The following is a 20,721-nucleotide window of genomic DNA, read 5'->3' on the forward strand; positions in this document are numbered from 1 at the left end:
GGATACGGGGACAGCATCTGGGGCTGGGATGGTGTGAGGGAACAGGGACAGCTTGTGGGGACAGGGATGGCATCTGGGGCTGGGATGGTGTGAGGGGAGGGGGACCGGCTTGAGGGGTCAGGGATGGCGGGGGGGCTGCGATGGCACGTGGGGATGGGGATGGGGATGGCGATGGCGGGGGGGGCCACGATGGCGTGAGGGGAGAGGGATGGCGTCAGGCCACTCATTTCTCAACCCAACCACTAAAAGCCACACCATCACCACCACCACTGTGTTTTCATTTTAAATTGGGGTTTTATTGTCAGTACTGTGGGGTTCAAGCGTCCCCTGTACACTCGGCTGCAGAGCCAGCCACCACGCAGCGCCACACGCCGCCATACCACATCTCACTGCCCCAGGGAAAGGACGAGGCTGTGGCCACGAGCCCGCAAGTCGGGGCACGCACCGCTGGCTCTCCGTCAGGCTGGGCTCTTTTCCACCCCCAAAAGACCACTCGGATCTGCTCTAAACATCCATACAAATACAAGACAATTCCACACTTAGATTACAAATAGCGCAGCTCCCGCTGCCTCCGAGACCACTTCCAGCCCGCGCGCAGGACGCTGCTGGAGCGACGCATTGCAGCTACCCTGCCACAGCTCAGTGCACCCACAATACATTCATTTATCAACGTGAGATGCGTCTGCAGGAAGCGGCACCCAAACCACCACATAAATGCATTCATCCCGGGCCCTGCATCGATCTTGCCAAGGCACAAATGTCTGTGAGGTCCAATAAAACATGCTCAGGGTTTATTTCTGTGCCTGCGTCTTGTTCATCGATCTTACCCTGACCGACTCTAGGACTGCCAAATCCATCATCAGCCCAACTCCCAGGCCTTGCTCATCTCGATCCAGCAAATCCGATGTTGTCTTCCACCACCCACCTCCCAACAGCCGGGGGACCAACATTAGGCTGTAGGCTTTAACCCTACAGGGCGTACAGGCTCTGATGCATGCCTCCAAGTCCGCATCCAGTTTCTAGAGGGCTCCTGAGCTTTTCTAGTTCAGCAAGTGGAAAGCAGGGCTGAGACTTCCACGCTGCATTTCAGAGCTGCCGCCTGCCAGCAGCGCATCTGTGTATTTAATGTCTTTGCACGCACGCACACAAGTTCACCTTCAAACACGGAAGTAGTAAAATACAAATCATCACCGAAAACTGCTGACGAACAGGAAAAAACACCCTGAAATCAGGAGAGTAAAGAGTTCCTCCTGGAGTAACCATTTCCTACAGCGACTTCAGCACAGTACAAGCACACAGTACAGGTGTATTCCAACAACGTGTTTTTTCTCATAGAGATCATAGCTGTCCTGCAGAGTCCTGGTTTTCCTTCAACAATGGCCAAGTTTTACATCAAGTTGACCGCAGATGCTGTCAAATCAAGGCTTATTCTTTAGATACCGCATTCTGCACTGTAAAAAAGAGCTCGTGATGGAGGGGACTTGGCAGGGGGTGGGAAGAAAGGGGCCTGGTTTATGATGACCTCCCCAATGACTCTGGAAGCCAAAATCAGGCCCTTCAAAGAATTCTCCCGTTGGGCTTCCAAAAACTGAGATTCCCAAAAGTCACCTTCAAGGAGCCTTAGTACTGCAGTCTATTGAGTGAGTCAATGTAATGAAAAGTGGCTCCCAACGCCCAGCTCGTTTCAACATTGTCAATTTTCCGGGCAAGCTGGAAATAAAAAATGAAACAAAAACGTTAAAACACAGTTCTTTGGGAGAAGGAGAAGCATGCAAGGGGAATGCAGTGCTGAAGGGTATCACAACCGGTTGTCACCATCGCGGCGACAGTGTCCCTCCACCTCCAACCACAGAGCATGTGTTGTAGCAAGAAGGCAAATCAAGGACCGAGCCACTGGCATGACGACTGCTGCCTCGGCACCCTCCTGCCCACTCTCCCCAGCAATCCATTTTGTGCATCACCTTAAAGACTTGGCTCTTCGGGAAGCCCAGTTCTTGCAGGAGGAAGGTGATGTACGTGAGGTCCATGCAGAGAAAAGGGCTGCTCCCAGGGCTGATTTCCATGGTCTTACATACTAAGGAGAAAGAAAACAGCATCTGAATGCGCACTGTGGGCTCAGGCCTAGCATCGGCCCAGCTTTGAAAAATCTCAAACGAATCCATAAAACACCTCTCGTCAGCTGAGTTGCGCAGTGATGGAACCTGTTAGAACGGGGCTGAAATGACACGCACGCGTCAGCAGAAGCACAAAAGCTTTGGCACACTGGAAGGAAGATCAAGGCATTCTGTCTCTCCCAGCAGTTTCTTCTGTCCCTCTGGGAAAGGATGAAAAGGGCCTCCAACTTTTCTTCTACCTACTTCAAGCCTTTAAAAATCTGAGCAACCTCAGGTGTGTTATGTTTTTCAAGCATAAGCACTCAACAGATGGTGACAAAAACACAGGGGGAAAAAAAAAGACAAAAGACGAAAGAAAAGAAAAAGAAAAGACAAAACCAAAATAAACGCCACTTCCTTTCTCAGGATGAATTACACAAATGGTAGTCCAGAAATCAGAACTGCAACAATTGTTCAGTCATTCATAAAGTTTACCAAAAAGCCCCATGTCAGTTTGATCCAAGTCTGAGTTTGTGGTATTAAGAAAAGAATGTTTACATTTGTAAATTTGCAGTTCTCTCTGTAGCTGATGAAGCAAAAAGCTATGAACTGGTTTTTCCCCTTTTCTGATTACCAATCAAGCACCTGAACAAATCTTGTGACAAAAAGAAGAATTAAACCAGATTAGAACAGGTTATGCTAAAAGGATGAGAACCTCCACATCTATTTTGAAAGCAAGATTTCAGGACAACAGTTAACTGGCAAGTTTATTAGTAATTCTTGAGAGAGTTTTGAAATATAAGTATTATGTGTCTTATGTGGGCTGCAAAAGCAAGAATTAATATAAAAATAGTTGAGATTTTCAGAAATAAGCAGAAATGTTGGTGAGATGCTACGGAGAGAGGTGCTCAAGAGAGCTGCTCAATATTTACTTAAAACAAAAAAATCAGGCTTGTTAGCATGTCACACATTTGCCACCTGGGTATGAATTTACACACAATCACTAGTGCGTGTTTGATTGTATTTTACTTACCGTATTTAGCTGCAATTTCAAAGTCACCAACCGTTAAGCTTCCTCCTTTTTCTTTATCTAAAAGAAAAAAAAACGTGATCTTTTATGGTTTTTGTATAAAGGCAATTGTAGATTCAAGTCACAGAAGTCTGGAAATCAAACCTTGAGCCACTGAAATCAATGACAAAACTCACACTTGTTTTAAAGGTAACAGAACCTTTAAAAGATTCTTAATATAGATTGAAAAGCCTCGTTTTATGAAGAACTTTTAGCCTCGTTTCTTAAAGAAACATAGTTTACAGGCTCTCTCACCTCATCCCCATGTCTGTGCTGCCCTGCCCCGTGATGCCTGAACACAGTTAACTCCCTTGACCAGATCTGACAGGGCAGCGGTGCTCTGCGACATATTAAATCTGAAATCATTTGTAAAACAAAGTGGCTGAGGAGAGGGGTATGTTTGTTCAAACTAGCTTGAGGTTTCATCATCTGCTTTCTACCACTGAACGCGACAGCCTTCTGTACACCAGCATACCACTGGAAAAGAGATCGATGCATTCTGAATACATGTGGAATTACCTGTAAATCTTCCTTCCATCTAAAAAGGTCAGTGAAGCAAAACACACAGCCCAAGATCACTTTACTGCTTAAGAAATTTGTTTATCATTACGAGGGCTTTTTTCTGTTTTGGATTGTGGAGTTAATCAGACAACAACGATTTCTGAAATGCAGACAGTTTGTTTAAAAACCATTACCAAAAGTTGCAGGTCCTCTTTCACAGCCCCAGTCTCTTTTCTACAGAAATTAAATAGCACTCAATATCCAGTCGAGACCAATGCTGCACAGAAGTGTAACAAAAGACTAAGTTCCCTGCTTAGCGAAGCATCGTGATGTGTATAATTGTTACCATTTCTTCCGCAACTTGTCATTTAAAATGAAATGAAAACAGGGGCAAACGTACCTATGAGACCAACCTCTGCTGCGCGGTCGTAGTAGTAGGAGAAAGTGTAAAAATCCAAGTCCTTCACTTCCTCAGCTTTATGCACTTTTTTGTAGAGCATCTTTGCCACTTTGTTAGAACAAGACTCATACAGAGGCTCACCTAAAAGAAGGCAAAGAAACCCAGCATATTATAGGCAGAGAATTAAATATACATACAATTTATTTAGGATCTGCCAGGAAACAGGCTCCCTTTTGCACAATAGCACTTCATAAGCTCTTCACAGAGAACTGAAATCTGCATCTTCTTCCAGTGGCAACACTTACCGTCCTCAGCTTGGGACTAAGTGTGCGATAGATCAGAGAAGGACAACATAATTTGAGGCAGAAGGATTTTGAAAGACCTGATCAGGGACTGCTCAACTCCATCTGCATTACCACTATAGCAGCGTTACTGACGGGACAGACACGCCATGGCACAAGAGGAAAGAGCTGCAGAATCTCTAACAGCACGTCAAGCGGAGCCAGACAGAACAGTAAACAGAGAATGTACTGTCTTTGCAAGAGGCTGAGAGTATATCATTTACTCTGCTAATAGCATGCTGGCCTAGATAGGAAGCGTGATAAATCACTATACCTGCCTTCTGTCCTTTAATTTTGTACACTATCTCAGCGTGTTGCCATTCAGATTTGAAGCCAGGTGGTAAACAAGGGCTGATCAATTCCTCCCCTTCTCCTACTGCAGAAGTAAAACAAAGCCAGGTTAGGGAAAAGCACAAGGAGTTAATTTCAGATCCCTCACCCCCAGCCCTGCTCCATACTGTCCCACAGCCTCAGCAAGGCACCTCCAAGCCCCACTCATGGCTCAGATGTCCCACGTCCCCCCCAGGGCTGGCAAGAATCCAGGTCTCCTGGGATCTAGCAGCGTCACCTCCTGCATTCGTCTCAAATGCACCCAGCCATGGTGACAGGAGTCCACATACCACTCGGGAACCTTGAGCCCAGTGGGAAGGGGACAGACAGCTCCTCCCCCAACAACAGGGCTACGTACCCTATGCTCAGAGCCAAGACCTGAGGAGCACCCATAACTTACAGGGTTTTCCCTCAACTCCTCCTAAAATGGCGAGCCTTGCCGACATCAGCCCGAGTCCCAGGTAACTGCAAAGGGATAAAAGCCTCAGTGAACAACAAACATCCTTCCTGATGCTCCACTGACAACTTGGCTGGGACATGCCAGTCTCCTCTACACGGTCCCAGCAAAATGGCTCAAGTCAGCAGCTAATGCGCATAAGGGGAACAGTGTGACAACTCAGTCTCATATTACCCTTCCCCAGAAGGATAATCTCTCTTTGAAAAAGCACAGGCAATAGCTGTCGGTGGTAATCTGACTCTTGAAGAACGGGGAATGTTGAAGGCATTCCCCTAATATTTCTCCTACCCTCCTCAAAGGCAGCACAGCCTCTAGCATACAGAATTGACTCTGAGCCCAAACACACCCCACAGCAAACACAGATGGGAAGAAGCTGCTTCCCTCTCCCCAAAACACTGGGAGCAGGGAAAGGCAGCGAGGAGGAAGGAATGGCAGAGACAAAGCGCTACGAACTGACCACAACCCCCATTCTCCATCCTCCTGAGCCGCTTGGCGGCTCTCTCTTCGGGAGAAGAGTTGGGAGGGAAGCTGAGCCTGGGAAGGAGGGAGAGGTGGGGGGAAGGTGGTTTTGATTTTTTTCTTATTTCTCATTATCCTACTGTTTAATTGGCAATAAAATTAACTTCTCTAAGTCGAGTCTGTTTTGCCCATGATGGTGACCTTCCAGTCCTCATCTTGGCCCACGAGCTTTTTGTTGCATTTTCTTCCCCCTGTCCTGTTGATGGAAGGGGAGCAATAGAGCGGCTTGGTAGGCACCTGGCAGGCAGCCAAGGTTAATCCACCACAATGACGTGGCTCAGGTTTCTCCACTTCTTCCCAGTACTCGTTTGCAAGGACCCCACTTCAGCAAAACACCTAGATCTCACTGGCTTCATAGAAAGCTTCTATCTGTACAGCGTGCTCTCTTTGCCACAACTAACCTGTACGAATACAGCTTGTAGGTGTTGTTAAACATCTGAAATGAAGTTGTATGGCCAGCTGGTGATGTCTGGAGAGTTGCCTGGAGGGAGAAAAAGATGTCACTGCAAGGTTTCTGCCAGCAGCAGCAAACGTCAACAACACAATCTTCCAAAACATTAGGAAAAACGTGAAACAATCCTAGCATGGTTCAGAGAGAAATGATGAATTTGCAAGTATTTCGATTTGACCGCTGATACACAAGACAACCACAAAACCTGGAGCTAAAATATTGTCCGAGTCTAACATGACAGAGTCTAAACTGGTTACATTTCTATTTGTATCCACACCAAATTGGTGTATAAAAGAACTATTTTAATTAAAAAGGAATCCTTATTCCAGCTCTTAACTGCTTTTGTTAAGAGGCTACAGCAACCGCCTCTTCACACGATCCCTACTAGGGCAAACTCTGTGCAAAATAATATGAAAGCCAGGCACGCATTAACTTCCTACTCAAGTGAATTCAGCTGTGAACTTCCACAAGCCAGAGGAAAAGCACATCACTGTGCTTGCCAAGGAACAGAGTGCGGACCAGCCTGCAGTCTGAAGAAATGAAAGGGTCATTATCTAAAGCACTTTGCAGCCTCCTCCACAAGCGCACCAGCACAGCTAACGCGCTTGTGGGGAGCAAAGCTCGGGCCACGACGCTATTCATGCTGCTCGTATCTTAACACCATCTCTAAGTCCAGAATTTCCACGTCCCAGACTCTTCACATCCCCTGTCGTTCTGCTGCAAGAGCACAATGTCTTGATTAGCCCAGGCTGGGACACCAGATAGAGCATCCCAGCCCTCTGCTTTTGTGCAGCTTTGCTATGAACAGGATCTCTGCTCAGGCCAGAGCCTTATGACTCCACATCTACAGGGCTTCCAGCTCACAGAACACCTATAAAAATGCCACAGCAGGAAGCTGAAATGACAAACATCAGCATGTATTTTTTACTGCGTAATAACAGTTGCTCCTTAGAAAGCATTCATTTGCAACTGAGTGAACTCAGGAAAACCAGAAACAAGGAGTGAGAAGGCATCTTACTGCGTTCTTAAAACCCAATATAGGCCAAATGTTGGACTTGAATTCATTAACAGCATTGCGTTTGAGTTCTTCATTATAAGCAGCACAAACTGAGAGTCAAGGATTAAGACACTCGGGCAAACACTGCATTTTCCCCAGGACACAGCAGCCCTGGCAGATTCACCACACACACCACCGACCCATGGAGCTGGAGTAAGAGGACTGACAGAGAGTCGTGAATGCCTCCGTGACTGACTCTAACAAGGCAGATGTGACCAAGTGACCTGGGTTTTTCTGTCAGAAACGTGGCTTCACGTCACACTGACAAACTCTTGGTCTGTTTCCAAGGGAAACAAATTTGAGCAGTTACTGATTGCTGCACCAGCATTTCCCAACAGCGTGCACGTTCACATTACCTCGGTGCGTGGAAGGAAGGTGATCTGTGTTGATCCACCACCCAAATCCAGCATCCCTACACTTCTCTTCTGCGGATCATCTAGGCTGCCTGAAATGTGTGACAGAACAGAGAAAGCCATGGTGGGTGCTGTGAGAAACTGGCTAGGAACAAAACCAGAAGTACAGTGGTAAAGAAAGAGGACAATCTAACTCCACCTGTCAGCTTCCAGCCAGCACTAAATTGTACCGTCATCTACTGGGTGTTTATTTTGGCTTTATCAGGGTGACCTGAAAATCTTCAGGTGACAGAGTTTCTCTTATTTCTCTGGTGGCTGTTCATGCCCTAATTACAGCAGCTTTGGTTACTGGATTCCTAAACATTTTTCAGTGGATGCAAGGACCCTTTTGCAAGCTCTACTCTGGTAACCACTTTGTAACACAGAGGAATGTGGTTTTCTTGGCCACCACTCCCTGATCCCTTCGTGATATTTTGCAGATTCCTATGGCCAAGGGGATGACAGACTGAAAAGAGCTGGCCTAAGAGACTCAGCTCTCTTGGAATTCTTCCTGCTGCCAGCCCAGACCTCTCTTCTCATTTAAATCCAGTTCTTCTCAGTTAGATCCTTCAAATACACCTTCCTGACAAGACTAGTTTGTGCCAAGTACCTCGGTATACCTCATGACAGCTGATGTTTGAAGATCTCTGACCTTTCTGATATTCCCTGTGAGCACAAAAAGCTTTAGAGCACTTGTCGTATTGCTCCACACACCGTGGGTGCTGAACAGAGCGCTCGGAGGGCAGACTGCTTTACTTATTGTCAGGGAGGGCTCCAGCTTAGTTTTTTCTTTACTCTTCAGCTATCCTTTTCTAACTCAGCAGTGTCAACACTTGTGGTATTCCTATGTCACAGATCTGTAAGGAAGTAGCATAGCACTTTCTTTCACCCTGTGCAGCTGCCAGGCACATCTAGAATATCCACATGAAAAATTTAGCCAGAGCTAGTGGAAGACTCTAAAAAGGAATAAAATGCTCTGGTACCCTACAGGGAATTGAAAGAAAGGCTACATTAAACATCTAGGAAAAGGGATTAAACTCCTCGCTCTGTCAAGTAAATGACCAAAATCCTAATGACTTAAATAGGCCAGGCCAAAAACAACCGCTGACTTATTCCCAGATCCTTCTTTCTCCCACTCCACCCCAGTCAATGAGCAAATCCCATGCAGGGGCAGAAAACAGCATGAATTTCACAGCATCGGTCATATCTGTATGCACATACTCATGTACACATACCTGTTAAAAAATTTATTGTGATCCAGGCTGAAATACCTAATAAGGAAAAGATTCAGAAGACGCACTATTAGATCATATCATTTCATTTTATCTAACTACAGTAACAAATAAGGCGAGCCGTATTACAAGGTCTTCCTGCTTTAGGATCTGTTTAGCTGGAGGCATTTTTTTCTCATACAGTTTAACTGCACCATCTAAACAAAACAATCAGCAAACCAGAGCTTGTCATCCAACGACAGGCAGAGGCACCAGAGACCGTCTGCCACAAGCTCCCTTGTCCCCCTTTCACAAATGGAGGACTTCCAATACAAAGCTCCAAAGGAGCTAAGCAAGAAGGACCTTCAAGAAGGGTGAATAGGACCGGCTCTGCTGAGCTCCCCTGACCCACCTTGCCCCAAAGCCAGTGTCTCCACAACTGTCAACAGCTGTCAAAAACCAAGATTAGATGCCTTAAACAAAGAGAATGATCTTCTATACCAGAGCTTATGCAATGTTTGGAAGAGAAGCCCCATATATGAAATGCCTGGAGAACTCTGTATTTCACAGGTCAAAAACTTAGGTGAGAAGTCACAAAGGCTTCAGTCTTTAGCTAAAAGACAAGGACATGACGGACACTCACATTTTTCATTTTCTAGGAAAACATCCATGGGTATGCTTTTGTTTGATGTCAGGCACTCAACTCCTTTTGAATACTACCAATTTTCATCTTTGCAGTGTTCTAATTTTCCCTATTTTCCTCGAAGCATTTTTGTGAGCCGCACTGTTTCTGTCCTCTTCTTGTTTTATAAAGCTTTTCTCCATAAATTAGATTAATTAGTGGGCCTTATGTTAACAAATTCAAATATTTATCCATGTGGTTAAAACTCAAGGCATGCTAGGGAACATGGTCCAGTTCAACCCTTGGCTGAACTAAGGCTGTCACTGCTATTAATGATTTTAAAACAAAACAAAAAGAATTACAATGTCTTTCTTCCATTAAGCACTAAAAAAGAAACTCATAAACAGCTCCAAACAGCTCCAGCTACTTTAAGGTTTGGTTCCTAAGCAGATTTAAAACACATTTCAACAGTCAGTTACTTAGAATTTAGACATGGTTCTTCAAATTATTTTAAAACAAGACTGATTCTGGGTTCTGTCCTCAGCATTTTTTGATGAGCATCAACTTACTTCAGCATGTATTTTCTTAACTATGTAAGATTTTTTCAGATTGAATTCACAATCACACTCGTTAGATCACTTATAATTAACATTATGACCAAATACTTCCAGAAGGCTCTGATGAGAATTGTCAAGAGCAGGGTGTGCAAAACCAGTTGTTGAAAACCATCTCAACAAGCAGATATTCAGAAATCTTCCCAGAAGTGCTGAGTGCACAGTGGCTTCCCGGTGATCCCACAGGAACTGCCCGGCACTCCGAGCTTTCAGAATCAGGACAGAGTTCAGGACTTCAAATTGGAAAACGTAGCACAAGATCTCTGGCAGGCACTGCCTGAGGCAGCGTAAAAACTGTGTCAAACCCGCTGCTTGTGGGTTCCCACTACAGGGAGCGGGGACTTGTCACAGTGCAGCAGGGACCTCCAGGATTGCAGAAAGGGTCTCCACAAGTTAGCCTACCTTCATCGGTTCCGTTCATTATCGACACGCAGTTGTCCCTCACGAAGAAGGGGGAGGCCTGAAAAATCTCCTTCACCTGTAGTTCAAATAAAAGCTACACTCAGAGAAATCTTTTTTCAGCTGGAAAGCAAGTTTTTTTACAACTCCAGTTTTACACAACTGCTCCTCTTCTTGGGCCAGATGCTGACTGTTGCTCACCACTTCGTTTGAAGTTCAGGAGCCCAACAAGCATCAGCCTGCGGCTCTGCTATAAAAGGTCAGCGATTTACACGCTGGCTCTGCAGTTTGGGGCAGAGACAGGGATGGATGTGTGGGTTTTCGAGCAAGACGACTGCTCAGAAATGCCATTAACAAGGGACGGACATGGGTAGGGAAGGGAACGCAGTTTACTTTGCTGCAACTGGTGACCCACAGGGTATTATATATGCACGGGAGAGGCAGAAGATGGATACCCTGGCTTTCAGGAATGCCCCAGGGAATGGCATTTTTAACAGGAGCATGTTGGCTGTTAGAGGTCCTCTAGACCACATCCTACATGAGGTAGCAAAGCCCTGGGTTTCCAGAGCCCTCTAAAGTAACAATTGCAGCAGTTTCAGCTGAAATTCAGTGTGGAAAAGAACGGGCCAGCCTGCAGGCAGCAGAGAACAATACGGACATTGGTTTCAACTGCACCGCATTTCTTCCTTCCAAATATTGCTTAGAAAAAGAGTACACTCAGTGCACACTTAGTAAACTTTTCCCGCAGCTGTAAGGTCTAAAACATAATATTATGTTTATTTTTATAGCATTTTAAAATATTAAACGTATTTTACATGCCTATAAATACAATTTACATTATTTCCAATCAATATGAAGGAGTGACCTTGCAGCAGCAGGCTGATAACCTGACCAATCAAATAGCAGAGAACTTTTCTCAAAATAGCAGCATCCTGGTCAAATCCACCAACAAACACGCCCGGTAAGAACAAGCCTGTGGTGACTGTTAGGAGTATCTCATTACACTTGTTATATGTCATCTCCAGGATTATTCGGAGCTGTCATCATTCCCCTGTGCTTGTACTCACGCAGTTTCTCCCCCCAACCCCATTTGAGATCAGGTGGCTCTGCACTGCTTTCAGAGTTAAATGACAGGAATGGCTCATGTACGTGAAGATAAAGGAGTATGTACCTTACACAGAAGGGACCAAATTTTGCTATAAAATTTCTGGAAAGCGAACCGGAGGACAAGAAATAGTACCTTATCCAGCAACTTCTGAGCCTTCTCTCCTGGCAGCAACCGTAGGCCAGCTGTGGCTTTCAGGACCAGAGGAGTAAACTTCCACAGCTCCATAGGAACTTCCTTCTTCGCCACCTCCAGGAGCTCTTTTATTCCCTGGCCACTCTGTGAGCAGAGAACGAACAAAAAAAGGCATATTAGAAACTCTTTCGATTTGCCTTTCTTGGAAGGGCAAAAGGGTGATCAGAGGTATGATTCACTGTAAATGTATAACAGAGACAAGTGAGTATCACAAGGGGTCAGGAGAAGGTGGAGAACTCACTATCTCCTACAGCGTGAGACCTGGTGGATATAATGAGGATTATCCAGCACCGGGTCAAAAACAAGCAGGAAGAGTCACTTTTTCAAACAGTGATATAGAACTCTCTGCCACTCAATGTTTTGGCGACAAAAGGTTCAAAAGGCATATGACAAATCCTTGGAAAAAAAAGGCCTCTGGAGCCAGTAAAACACTATGAGCTGGGTGTAAGTCTGGCTCAGGAAGTCCCTAAATCCCTGCGAGCCAGAAGGTAAGGGAGACGGGAGAGAAGTCAGTTAGTACTTGGCCTGTTTTCTCGACTATTTTCCTGAGAATCCAATTCTGGTCACTGTGGGAGAAGGATCTGCTCCAATCCAGCACAGCTCTTTTGTCATTTTCTTAAGCACATTGAATAGGAAAAACATCCACTGTGCTTAATTAACAACATCACCAAGAGGAACTAGATGCGTTCTGTTCCTTGCTCCTCTGCACACTGACCGATTTTTACTGTGGGCTTGTATCATTTGGAGACACTTCCCTGAACTGAGACAGTTCAGCACACTGTACCACAGCAAGAAGTGATTTGCAGGGCATAGCAAGAACAGGAGGTTTTGGGACACGTACTTTTACAGTAACAGAAACAAAATTACCTTTTCGACATCATCGGCATAGGCGGATAGACCTGGCTTCAGTGCTTTAAACGTCTCATGGGTTAATTTGGGAGTCTCTGTTCAAAAGCAATATTCCAAAATAAATAATGGTACAAATAATTTTGCATACACAAGAAGAAAACCATTTCTAATGAACTATCAACAGCCACCCGACCTTTAAATACAGCCCTTGCTGTAATTAGCTCCTAAGAAAACCATTTTTAAGAGTCATGACTGTTTTTCAGGTGCTGGTGTCCACTATGCAGATATTTTTCATGCACATCAGACAATCACCAGATGGGTGCAAGTTCTCTTTGAGCCCTTACGCCTACCAGGCGCAGCTTTCCAAACTGCACCAGTAACAAAGACCCCACGTTGCAGCATGCTCTGTTCTCTCTTCTCTAAACTTGACTCCAGCAAAACTCAGTGGAAGCTTTACCACCATTTTCAATGGCAGCAGAGGGAGCCAGACATAGGTATTTTGGAAACATGCAGTATAGGCAATTACATGAACCTGCAGGCAAGACAACATGAGCTTGACAACATCTTCCTCCTGTACCCAACTAGACTCCATAAGGTTTCCTGCAATATATTCTGAAATTGTGTTTAGAGAGAAGCAGGCAAGGAGGAAGCAAAGATTCAGGAACACACTGAAAGAAGGAAATCCATGGACTGTTGTTTAATGCCTCTGCTGGCTAAGCCTTACACTACCCCATTCTACAAACCTAAGGTGCTCCCCACAGGCCAATCGCACCATACACCACACTGCTAATCCTTAAAAGCGTCCTCAGATCACCTATGAACAGCATCCACACGGGTTCTTTCATCTTTAAGAGTTTCACAAATAGGAGCTGACAACACCTACAGAAATGAAGCTTACGACTCGAGGAAAACTGGAGCTTTTTTTGTACACTTCTGTCTTGTTTCTTAGCAATACTTTCTGTCCAGATGCAATACACAGCAATTTTAATCAAACAGTGAAGTTTTGCAATTTAAATCCAACACTGAAGCCAAGGATGCAGTAAACCAGACAATGCAGAGAGAAGCAGCTCACTGCCAGGAACTGGAGACAGTCAACCACCTCACGGTAAAAATTTGGGGGAATAAGGCAGTTTGAATTCATAATCCTCTCTTCCACCAAGCAGCGTGATGAAAAACTGCTCTTCAAGGCACCGTTCTAAAGGTACAGCTGCTATTCAGTTCACATTCTGACATTACAGCATTTTCTCCTTGTTGAATGTTTTCATAATTTCATCCAAACCCACATGCTTGAATCATAATATACTCCCTGATGGCTCTCTGGAAAGAGCTGAAGCTTGTTTGTTCAAGTAATCCCTAGAAAAGAATCATCAATAATCTGCTCCATACATTATGGAAGAATTAACCTATCGTGCAATAAGCAGGCCATACCTTTTGGCTGCTGTGTAAATCTAAAAATATGGATGCGAGTTCCTGTGCTTCCTGCGTCAAACATTATTCCATAAAAGACCGAGGGATCTGTGGTCAGTGCCTGATGGTTCAGTTTGTCTCCCCTGCTTTCAGCAACTCCTTCTGTTGCTCCCATGGCTGGTTTGGAATCCAAGTGCCATTTTATGTAAGCAACATAAATAGCTATGCATGCCAAAATGCCAAAAGCGAAGAACCGCTTTGATATCTTCATGGCTTCCATTTATCAGACGTTTGGTTTCTTCCCTTTATCAAATGTTTTATTTCTTGTCCTTCACACAGAACAGGTGGTTCCCACATCACTCCTATATCCAACAGAAAAGAAAAGATATGTTTTATTTTCTAAACTTGCTGAAAGGATCTAAGAGTATGATGGTTATTTGATAAGGGACTTACAGGAGTAAACTTGACTTGAGCATTAGTTGGTTTAGATCTGTGATAAGAAAGTTGGGCATGACAGTCAAAGTAAGCAGTAAGTCACTGCAACAAACAGCCTGGTAAAAAAAACTTACACGCAGGGAGTGACAGACTACGGCTGGCAAGTAAAAGGATTTATGCCTGCAGCTCCTTCAGCATCTGGAGCAAGACTGAGATATCAGCTAGACTTCAGTGGTCAAATCTATCTCAACTAACCCAGGGTAACCTGCAGTTAAATGCTTACGTTTATTCCAGTAGGACAATGCAGAATCCTGCATTCAAAAATCTAGGATTCACCTGCGAATCACTTGTAAAACTGGACCTAGCAGCAAAATCCCTCTCTTCCATGTTGCTTGTCCTAACCATCAAATGCCTCCGTGGCTGCTGGATGCCTACGAGACCGCACACTACTTTCCCAATGGTTCAGAAGGAACACATCCATCCTCCTTCAGCATGTCACTGAGACCTACAGTTAATTTTAAGACATGAAGCTGCATAAATCTTCTTTTCCCCATTGCTACTAAGGCCTAAGAAGGAAGAGAGCAAGGAGAGCTCAGAGAAGCTACATACAGTAACTGAGGTGGGACGGGACCTCAAGAGGTCTCCCATCCAACTTCCTGCTCAAAGCACGGGTAGCTTTGAGGGGACCCACCATGTTGCTCAGGGCTATATCCAACTGCACCTTGAAAACCTCCAAGGATGGAGATGCCACAACCTCTCTGGGCAACCCGAATCATTTGCAGTTATCTTTGTTAGTTCCTGGATGGTGAAGGAGGTCCCAGAGGACTGGACAATTTAACATCAGTGTTTAAAAGGCAAGACAGAAGGTCCAGGGAATTAGAGCGGCCCCCCCAGCTCCAATACCAGGAAAGAAACCACAGCAAAGCACAACACAAGAAATCTACAGGCACTCACAGGACATCATCCAGGTGATTAAAAAATAGTCAGTGGCGATCTATGGGGAATAAATTACATTATATCTTTCCTTTTTTGACAGTGTAATGAAGAAGAGAAAGCAGGTCAATTGATGAAGTTGACTTAAACAGGGTTTTGAGCATATGTAATCTGTCGGTGATACGAATTCAGGAGGTGTACAGAAGGCATGAGGGGGAGGAATTTAAATTCAAGGTGATTATGGTGTATTGCCAAAAATGGGTAAGACGAAATTTTATAAAAATGGAGGAAAGCCAAACCACAGGCACAAACACACACGAAGAACAGATCAGCATAGGGGAAAAGGAACCGTAGGCTGTCATGGAACAGAAATCAGGGAGATGGCATTGCAAAAAAAAAAAAAAAAAAAAAAAAGAAAAAATCTTTCTGGCTTCTGTCGGCAGGCAGAGAGGTGTAGGTGGCAATTACTGCACGCACACGGGGCGACTGCTCCAGTCTTCTGGCGAAAGGCCTCAACTGCAGGTAGACGAGAGCTAGAAACCTGTCACGGGAGGGAAGCAGCGGCGGGAAAGGGGAGGCCGGAAGGATGAGGGGGACGGCGGAGCAGCAGCCTGCCCGCATAAACCCGCTGCCCCCGTTTTCCCGAAGAGAGCCGGGATTAGCTCTTCCCTGCCTTTCTCAGGGGAGGCTGAGATTTGCTGCAAGGGAAAAGCTTTCCGCCTGCGCGGCGCAGGCCGGCGGGCAGCCCGGGCCTGCGCGGCCCCGGCACGGCCGCTCAGCGCGGGGGGCCCGGCCCGGCCCGGCCCGGCCCCAACCCTCAGGGCGCCCGCCCGCCGCCGCGACCCCTCACGCACGGATCCCCGCCCGCCGCCGCCCCCCCGGTGCGCGGCGCGGCTCCCGGCCGGCCCCGCCGCCCGCACTCACGCCGCCGCCGCCGGCCCCGCCATGGCGACGCCGCTGCCCCGCCCCGCGGGCGGCCGCCGCTCCCACTGCGCAGGCGCGGTGCTGGGCGGGATTCGCCGCCTCCGCGTCCCGCTCCCGGTGCCCGGGAACCGGTGTTTGCTGCGGGGGCTCCTCCGTGAGGAGAGGCCGGGGATCCCCGCGCCGGACACGGCCGGTGCCGCAGCAACCGCCTCCCTCAAGGCCCAGCGGAGCCCCTCAGTGTTGGCGCCCCGGGGAAAATGTGCTTAAAAAGGGGGAAAACGCCGCAAAAACATTGATGTGTGAGGAAAAAGTGTAAGAGAAACAGTCCCCGAGGCGAGGGACGGGCGGGGAGGAGGTGCGGAGGCAGCTGTGGAGCAGACGGGGGCCTGTGCCAGGCCGGGGAGAGGCCCTGCAGCCCGGGGATAAGGCCACCAAGGAGACGGCCGGCAGGGCTGTGGGGCACCCTCTGCTCCCCTTGGGAGATCCAGCCCCGGCAGGAGCTCCTTACCTGCAAGCTGGGTCCAGCTCTGAGGCAGAAAGCGTTGGTAGAGGTGAGCAAAGGACACCCTCAGGTAGCTGCTCTGTTTTTTTTTCTCCATCCCTCATGTTCCTCTAGCAGTTTTTCTGCTTGAGGAACTTCCTTAGCGGCTCTTCTTCCACCTAGATTGTTTTATCTTTCACCAGCTAAAATTACTCCTGCTGCTCCACCCAATCTGGAAGAATGAGGAGAGGCGTTTTGGGAGTGAGGATGCGCGAGCGCTCGGCGGCAAACATGAGGCGTGAAGAAAAAGAGATGGAGCCTGGTGTTTGGAAATGGTATGCAGAGCAGAGGTCTGAGCCGTGATGCTGTTGGCGGCATGCGAGAGGCTCACGTCCTCCCGCCGAGCCCTGCTGTTGCTCCCACAGCTCCGTCTGTGTGCAGGTGTCTGTGCTGAGAGACCCCACTGTAGGAACGAGCGCGGGGTCTCCTAGGGTGTTATTTATTCCAGTAAAGGACTCCCTCTTAGCAGTGTTTGGAAAGTAAATCAGTTTTGTTTTGTTTTGTTTTGTTTTGTTTTGTTTTGTTTTGTTTTGTTTTGTTTTGTTTTGTTTTTCCCAGCCTTGTGGGCAGCAGGCATTGAGGAATTTCAAATGATGGTTACTGTTCAAATCAAACTCCCTGTCTGGTTTACTCATGTAGATGAAAATGATCTTTCCAACTATTTTTCTAACTTGCTTTAATGTTGTTTAATTATATTTAAAAGGAATTGTGCTAGTAACGGAAGAATCCTGCAAAGGAAGATTAAGGCACAAAGACTTAAAATGTTTAAGATTTGTGGCTCCCCGATGATGTAATTGCAACAGAATCTATATTTAGTTTCTAGCCCTCCTAGTTCATAAGCGAGGCCCTGACACCTACTGTGGTTTCTCCACAGAAGCCTGTCTGAGTCTGCAGGCAGCTTGAAAAAAAACCAGCTGAGAGCGCTCTGGTAATTCCTGTAGGTGTTCATCCCAAAATTGCTGCTGTAGCACTCCTGTCGATCATAGCATCTCAGGAGCTGTAAGCCTGTCGGGAAGAAGATAGACAGGAGAACCTCAGCAAAGATGGAGCCTGACGCCTGGGTAAATACCCTTTATCCCTGGGACCGAGGGGAGGCTGACACTTGCAGCTGGGCATGGGTGGCTGGTCGTGGTGAGTCTGCAGCATGGCGTCGCCTTATTCTGGCCTGAAATATCAGATACTGAGAGATTAAAAATTGTCAGTTTTTATGGTTATCGCTATACCAGCTGTGGCACAGCAATACCTAGTGGCAGTGTGAAGGTAAATTCAATGCAAATAAGCTGGTTTTCAGTTAGCTTTGGTCTGGGTGATCCCCTTTTGGTAAAACAGCAAAAAATGGGGATAAGGAGTAGAGATGCTACAAGTTTCAGGCCAGAGAGCTACCCAGGCCTGGAGTTGTCCTTTAAAGTAAAAGACCAGGGAGCCCCATCTTGAATCCTGTGGTTGGCACTTGGATTTTGGGCTGCTGTGAAAATTCCCACCTAGGAGCAAGTTTCCCAAAACCCATAACAGTCCCTTATGTTTACAAATATGCTCTTGGCTGAGCTGGTTACAGTGGGGAGCCTGCTACATGAACAGCCTATTTCTTCTTTCAAGTTACAAGAAACCAGGAATATTTCTGGAGAGTTACTCAGGTTCAAGGACTACTTGCATTTTTTTCTTCAAGGCAAAAGATTTATGCGATATCAGTATTGTTTTCTTTAGCAATATAATGATTTTCAATCCTAAACGAAAGATGCTCCTGTCACCGATTGCTAAAAGATGCAATTAAAGAGCCAGCAAAACAAGGTGGTTTTTCCCCTTTTCACTAGGGAAGACAGAAGACTGTGGGAAGCGAGGCCTTTGTGGAAAAGCAGGCCAGGCCAGCAGAGAGCAGTGTTTTATCAGGAACACCATTTCCCCAGGGATGGGGCAAAATAGTACAGTATTTATTTCTCATAGTTGAAATATCTTGCATATATGTTCATAAACAGTGCTGCAGTTAGGGTTAGAGATCCCAAAGAATGGGAATGTAAGGCTGGTTTGTTGTTTTTTTTTTTTTCCCTCCTGTGAAAAGCATCATTTATGTGCATGGGGAACAGTTCTCAGTCTGTTCTTGGAAACCCCCTTGCCTCATCTGGGGCCCAGGGAGGGAGCGTAGATGGTTTAAAAGGTTTTGCATCTGTTCCCGAGACTTTCTCACACACAGTACTGTGGTCATTCCTAGGATTAACTCAAGCCATATAGTCTGAGGTGTGTAACAAATTTTCAAGTATGATGTCTACGTATTATATATATTACTTACATGTGCACATTTAAGTATATAGCTTGGTGTATTACATATATCATACCTGAGCTAGAACGCAGGTTATTGGGAACCAGTTATTTGGAAAATGATCTCTTACAACACTGGAGTCAGTGTTGTAAGAACAATTGTGTTGGATGTCTGGATGAGAATTAATAAATAATGATCAAAGACAAATTGTATGAATATGAGAAAATGTGTAATTAAAAGGTTAGTTCACCAGTTCAGTCATGACTATTGCAACAGTAACAAGATTATATTATAGACATAAATACAAGGTCAGTATTTTTGGCACAGTGTACCCATGAACTGTGCATTATTGGTATGTTGTTTTGTGCAAGTCAGGTAGTAACATACGCCAAATTACACAAAACGCTCCGTCTCCTCACATCCTGAGAGAGGCACGCAGGAATTCAACCAGTGGACGTGTGGCCAGCAATAGAGTTTGGGCTGCCTTATGTGGACCCGGATGCACATGTGCGGTTTTGAACATCTGACGTCTGAGAGCCGCACGGTTAATTAAGGCTCCTTGTGCAGAGCATATTTCCCTCAGTGCTGCCGCCCCTGCCCTGCCTGGGGACTGGCTCTTCCAGGCAGCAGCACAGGTTTGGGAAGTTCAAAGGGGTGAGGAGTCTGCTTCCAGCTTGCGGCTAGTGCTGGGGTTTTTTAATGCTGGAACTGGCCTCTCAGTTCCCAGCTGTGTCCCGGGTCCCAGATGCTCCCCAGCCACTTAACTAGTAATGCTATTAATACTGTTGCATGTTTAAGGTACAAAAGAGTACCTCAGGTAACTCCCTGAGATACTTCATTTGAAGATTTTGGAGTTCCTCTGCTAACAGCAGTCCAGGAAGCCAGAAGTCCTGTCCCACGGCAGGCTGAGTTGGGATTGCCTGAAGAAGAAAAATATTTTGGAAATACTAAGGAAAGGTAACAGCAACTAAACCCACATCTCAAATTCCCATCCAAGATCCATTCTCCCTTCATCTCAAAGAAGAAATTATACTAGTGCTGACCTTTAGCAGAAAAATGTGATGTTCACTGAACAGCGAACATTAAGCTTGTTTTCCTGCGGATCTGAGTCCCACAACCCCTTTATCTCCCTCCTGCAAACCACGCACCCGTAGTGTTTGCTGTGATATTCTGTCCCCGCGTCCTCCCCGTATCCCTGAGCAGGACAGGTAGCTCTGGAGCCCCGTCACTTACCTGAAACCCCATGTGGCACCTGCTGCTCTCTGATGCCCTCCGCTGTGGTTCCTCATCATTCCTCCCCAAAATTTCTAGCAAGGCAGGACTTGGCACGTGCTGTGGCTTCTCTGGAGCTGCATCTGGCCCTGGTCAGAGGGCTGTGGTCAAACGTCCTAGAGAAACGCTGAGCTGCCATTTCCTTTCCTACGGAGAAAGCATAAATAAGATATTTCTCTGTCTCCTCTGGATACTCACCAGTTTTTGACAAACTCGTAGAAATTAAACGTCTTTGAGACGTTTATGTTTCTGACAATTGTGGCTGAAACTAGTAACTGGTTCAATAGTTTTGGAGGGTCAGCAGGTGGGCAAAACGATCACATAAGTCTCCTGTTCTGAGGAAATCGGGA

At 46.2% G+C, this 20,721-nt stretch overlaps 1 protein-coding gene and 1 long non-coding RNA gene across 3 annotated transcripts; one reads left to right on the forward strand and one right to left on the reverse strand.

Moving 5' to 3' along the window:
- Positions 1 to 1,228: 1,228 nt before the first annotated feature.
- Positions 1,229 to 16,409, reverse strand: ENTPD6 (ectonucleoside triphosphate diphosphohydrolase 6). 2 transcript variants are annotated; one of them, XM_087775624.1, is made up of 14 exons: positions 16,305 to 16,409; positions 14,034 to 14,374; positions 12,624 to 12,700; positions 11,697 to 11,840; positions 10,460 to 10,535; positions 8,846 to 8,881; positions 7,575 to 7,663; positions 6,112 to 6,191; positions 5,135 to 5,199; positions 4,679 to 4,780; positions 4,064 to 4,204; positions 3,127 to 3,183; positions 1,962 to 2,074; positions 1,229 to 1,710 (listed from the first exon to the last, which is right to left on the reverse strand). In XM_087775624.1, exons 2-14 carry the CDS (start codon positions 14,290 to 14,292, stop codon positions 1,621 to 1,623), a joined length of 1,329 nt encoding a protein of 442 aa, XP_087631750.1. In that variant the 5' UTR covers positions 14,293 to 14,374; positions 16,305 to 16,409; the 3' UTR covers positions 1,229 to 1,620. The 2 variants fall into 2 exon arrangements, with proteins under 2 accessions (XP_087631750.1, XP_087631751.1); XM_087775625.1 differs by lacking the exon at positions 16,305 to 16,409 and adding an exon at positions 14,466 to 15,754.
- Positions 16,405 to 19,356, forward strand: LOC148053128 (uncharacterized). The gene is made up of 2 exons (XR_015708405.1): positions 16,405 to 16,855; positions 16,989 to 19,356. It is a non-coding gene; the product is annotated as an uncharacterized LOC148053128 (long non-coding RNA).
- Positions 19,357 to 20,721: the final 1,365 nt, after the last annotated feature.

This window comes from Nipponia nippon, unplaced genomic scaffold, assembly GCF_047370975.1.
Source record: "Nipponia nippon isolate SJK-2023a ecotype South Korea unplaced genomic scaffold, ASM4737097v1 scaffold_4, whole genome shotgun sequence".
In the NCBI taxonomy this organism is placed as follows: Eukaryota; Metazoa; Chordata; class Aves; order Pelecaniformes; family Threskiornithidae; genus Nipponia; species Nipponia nippon.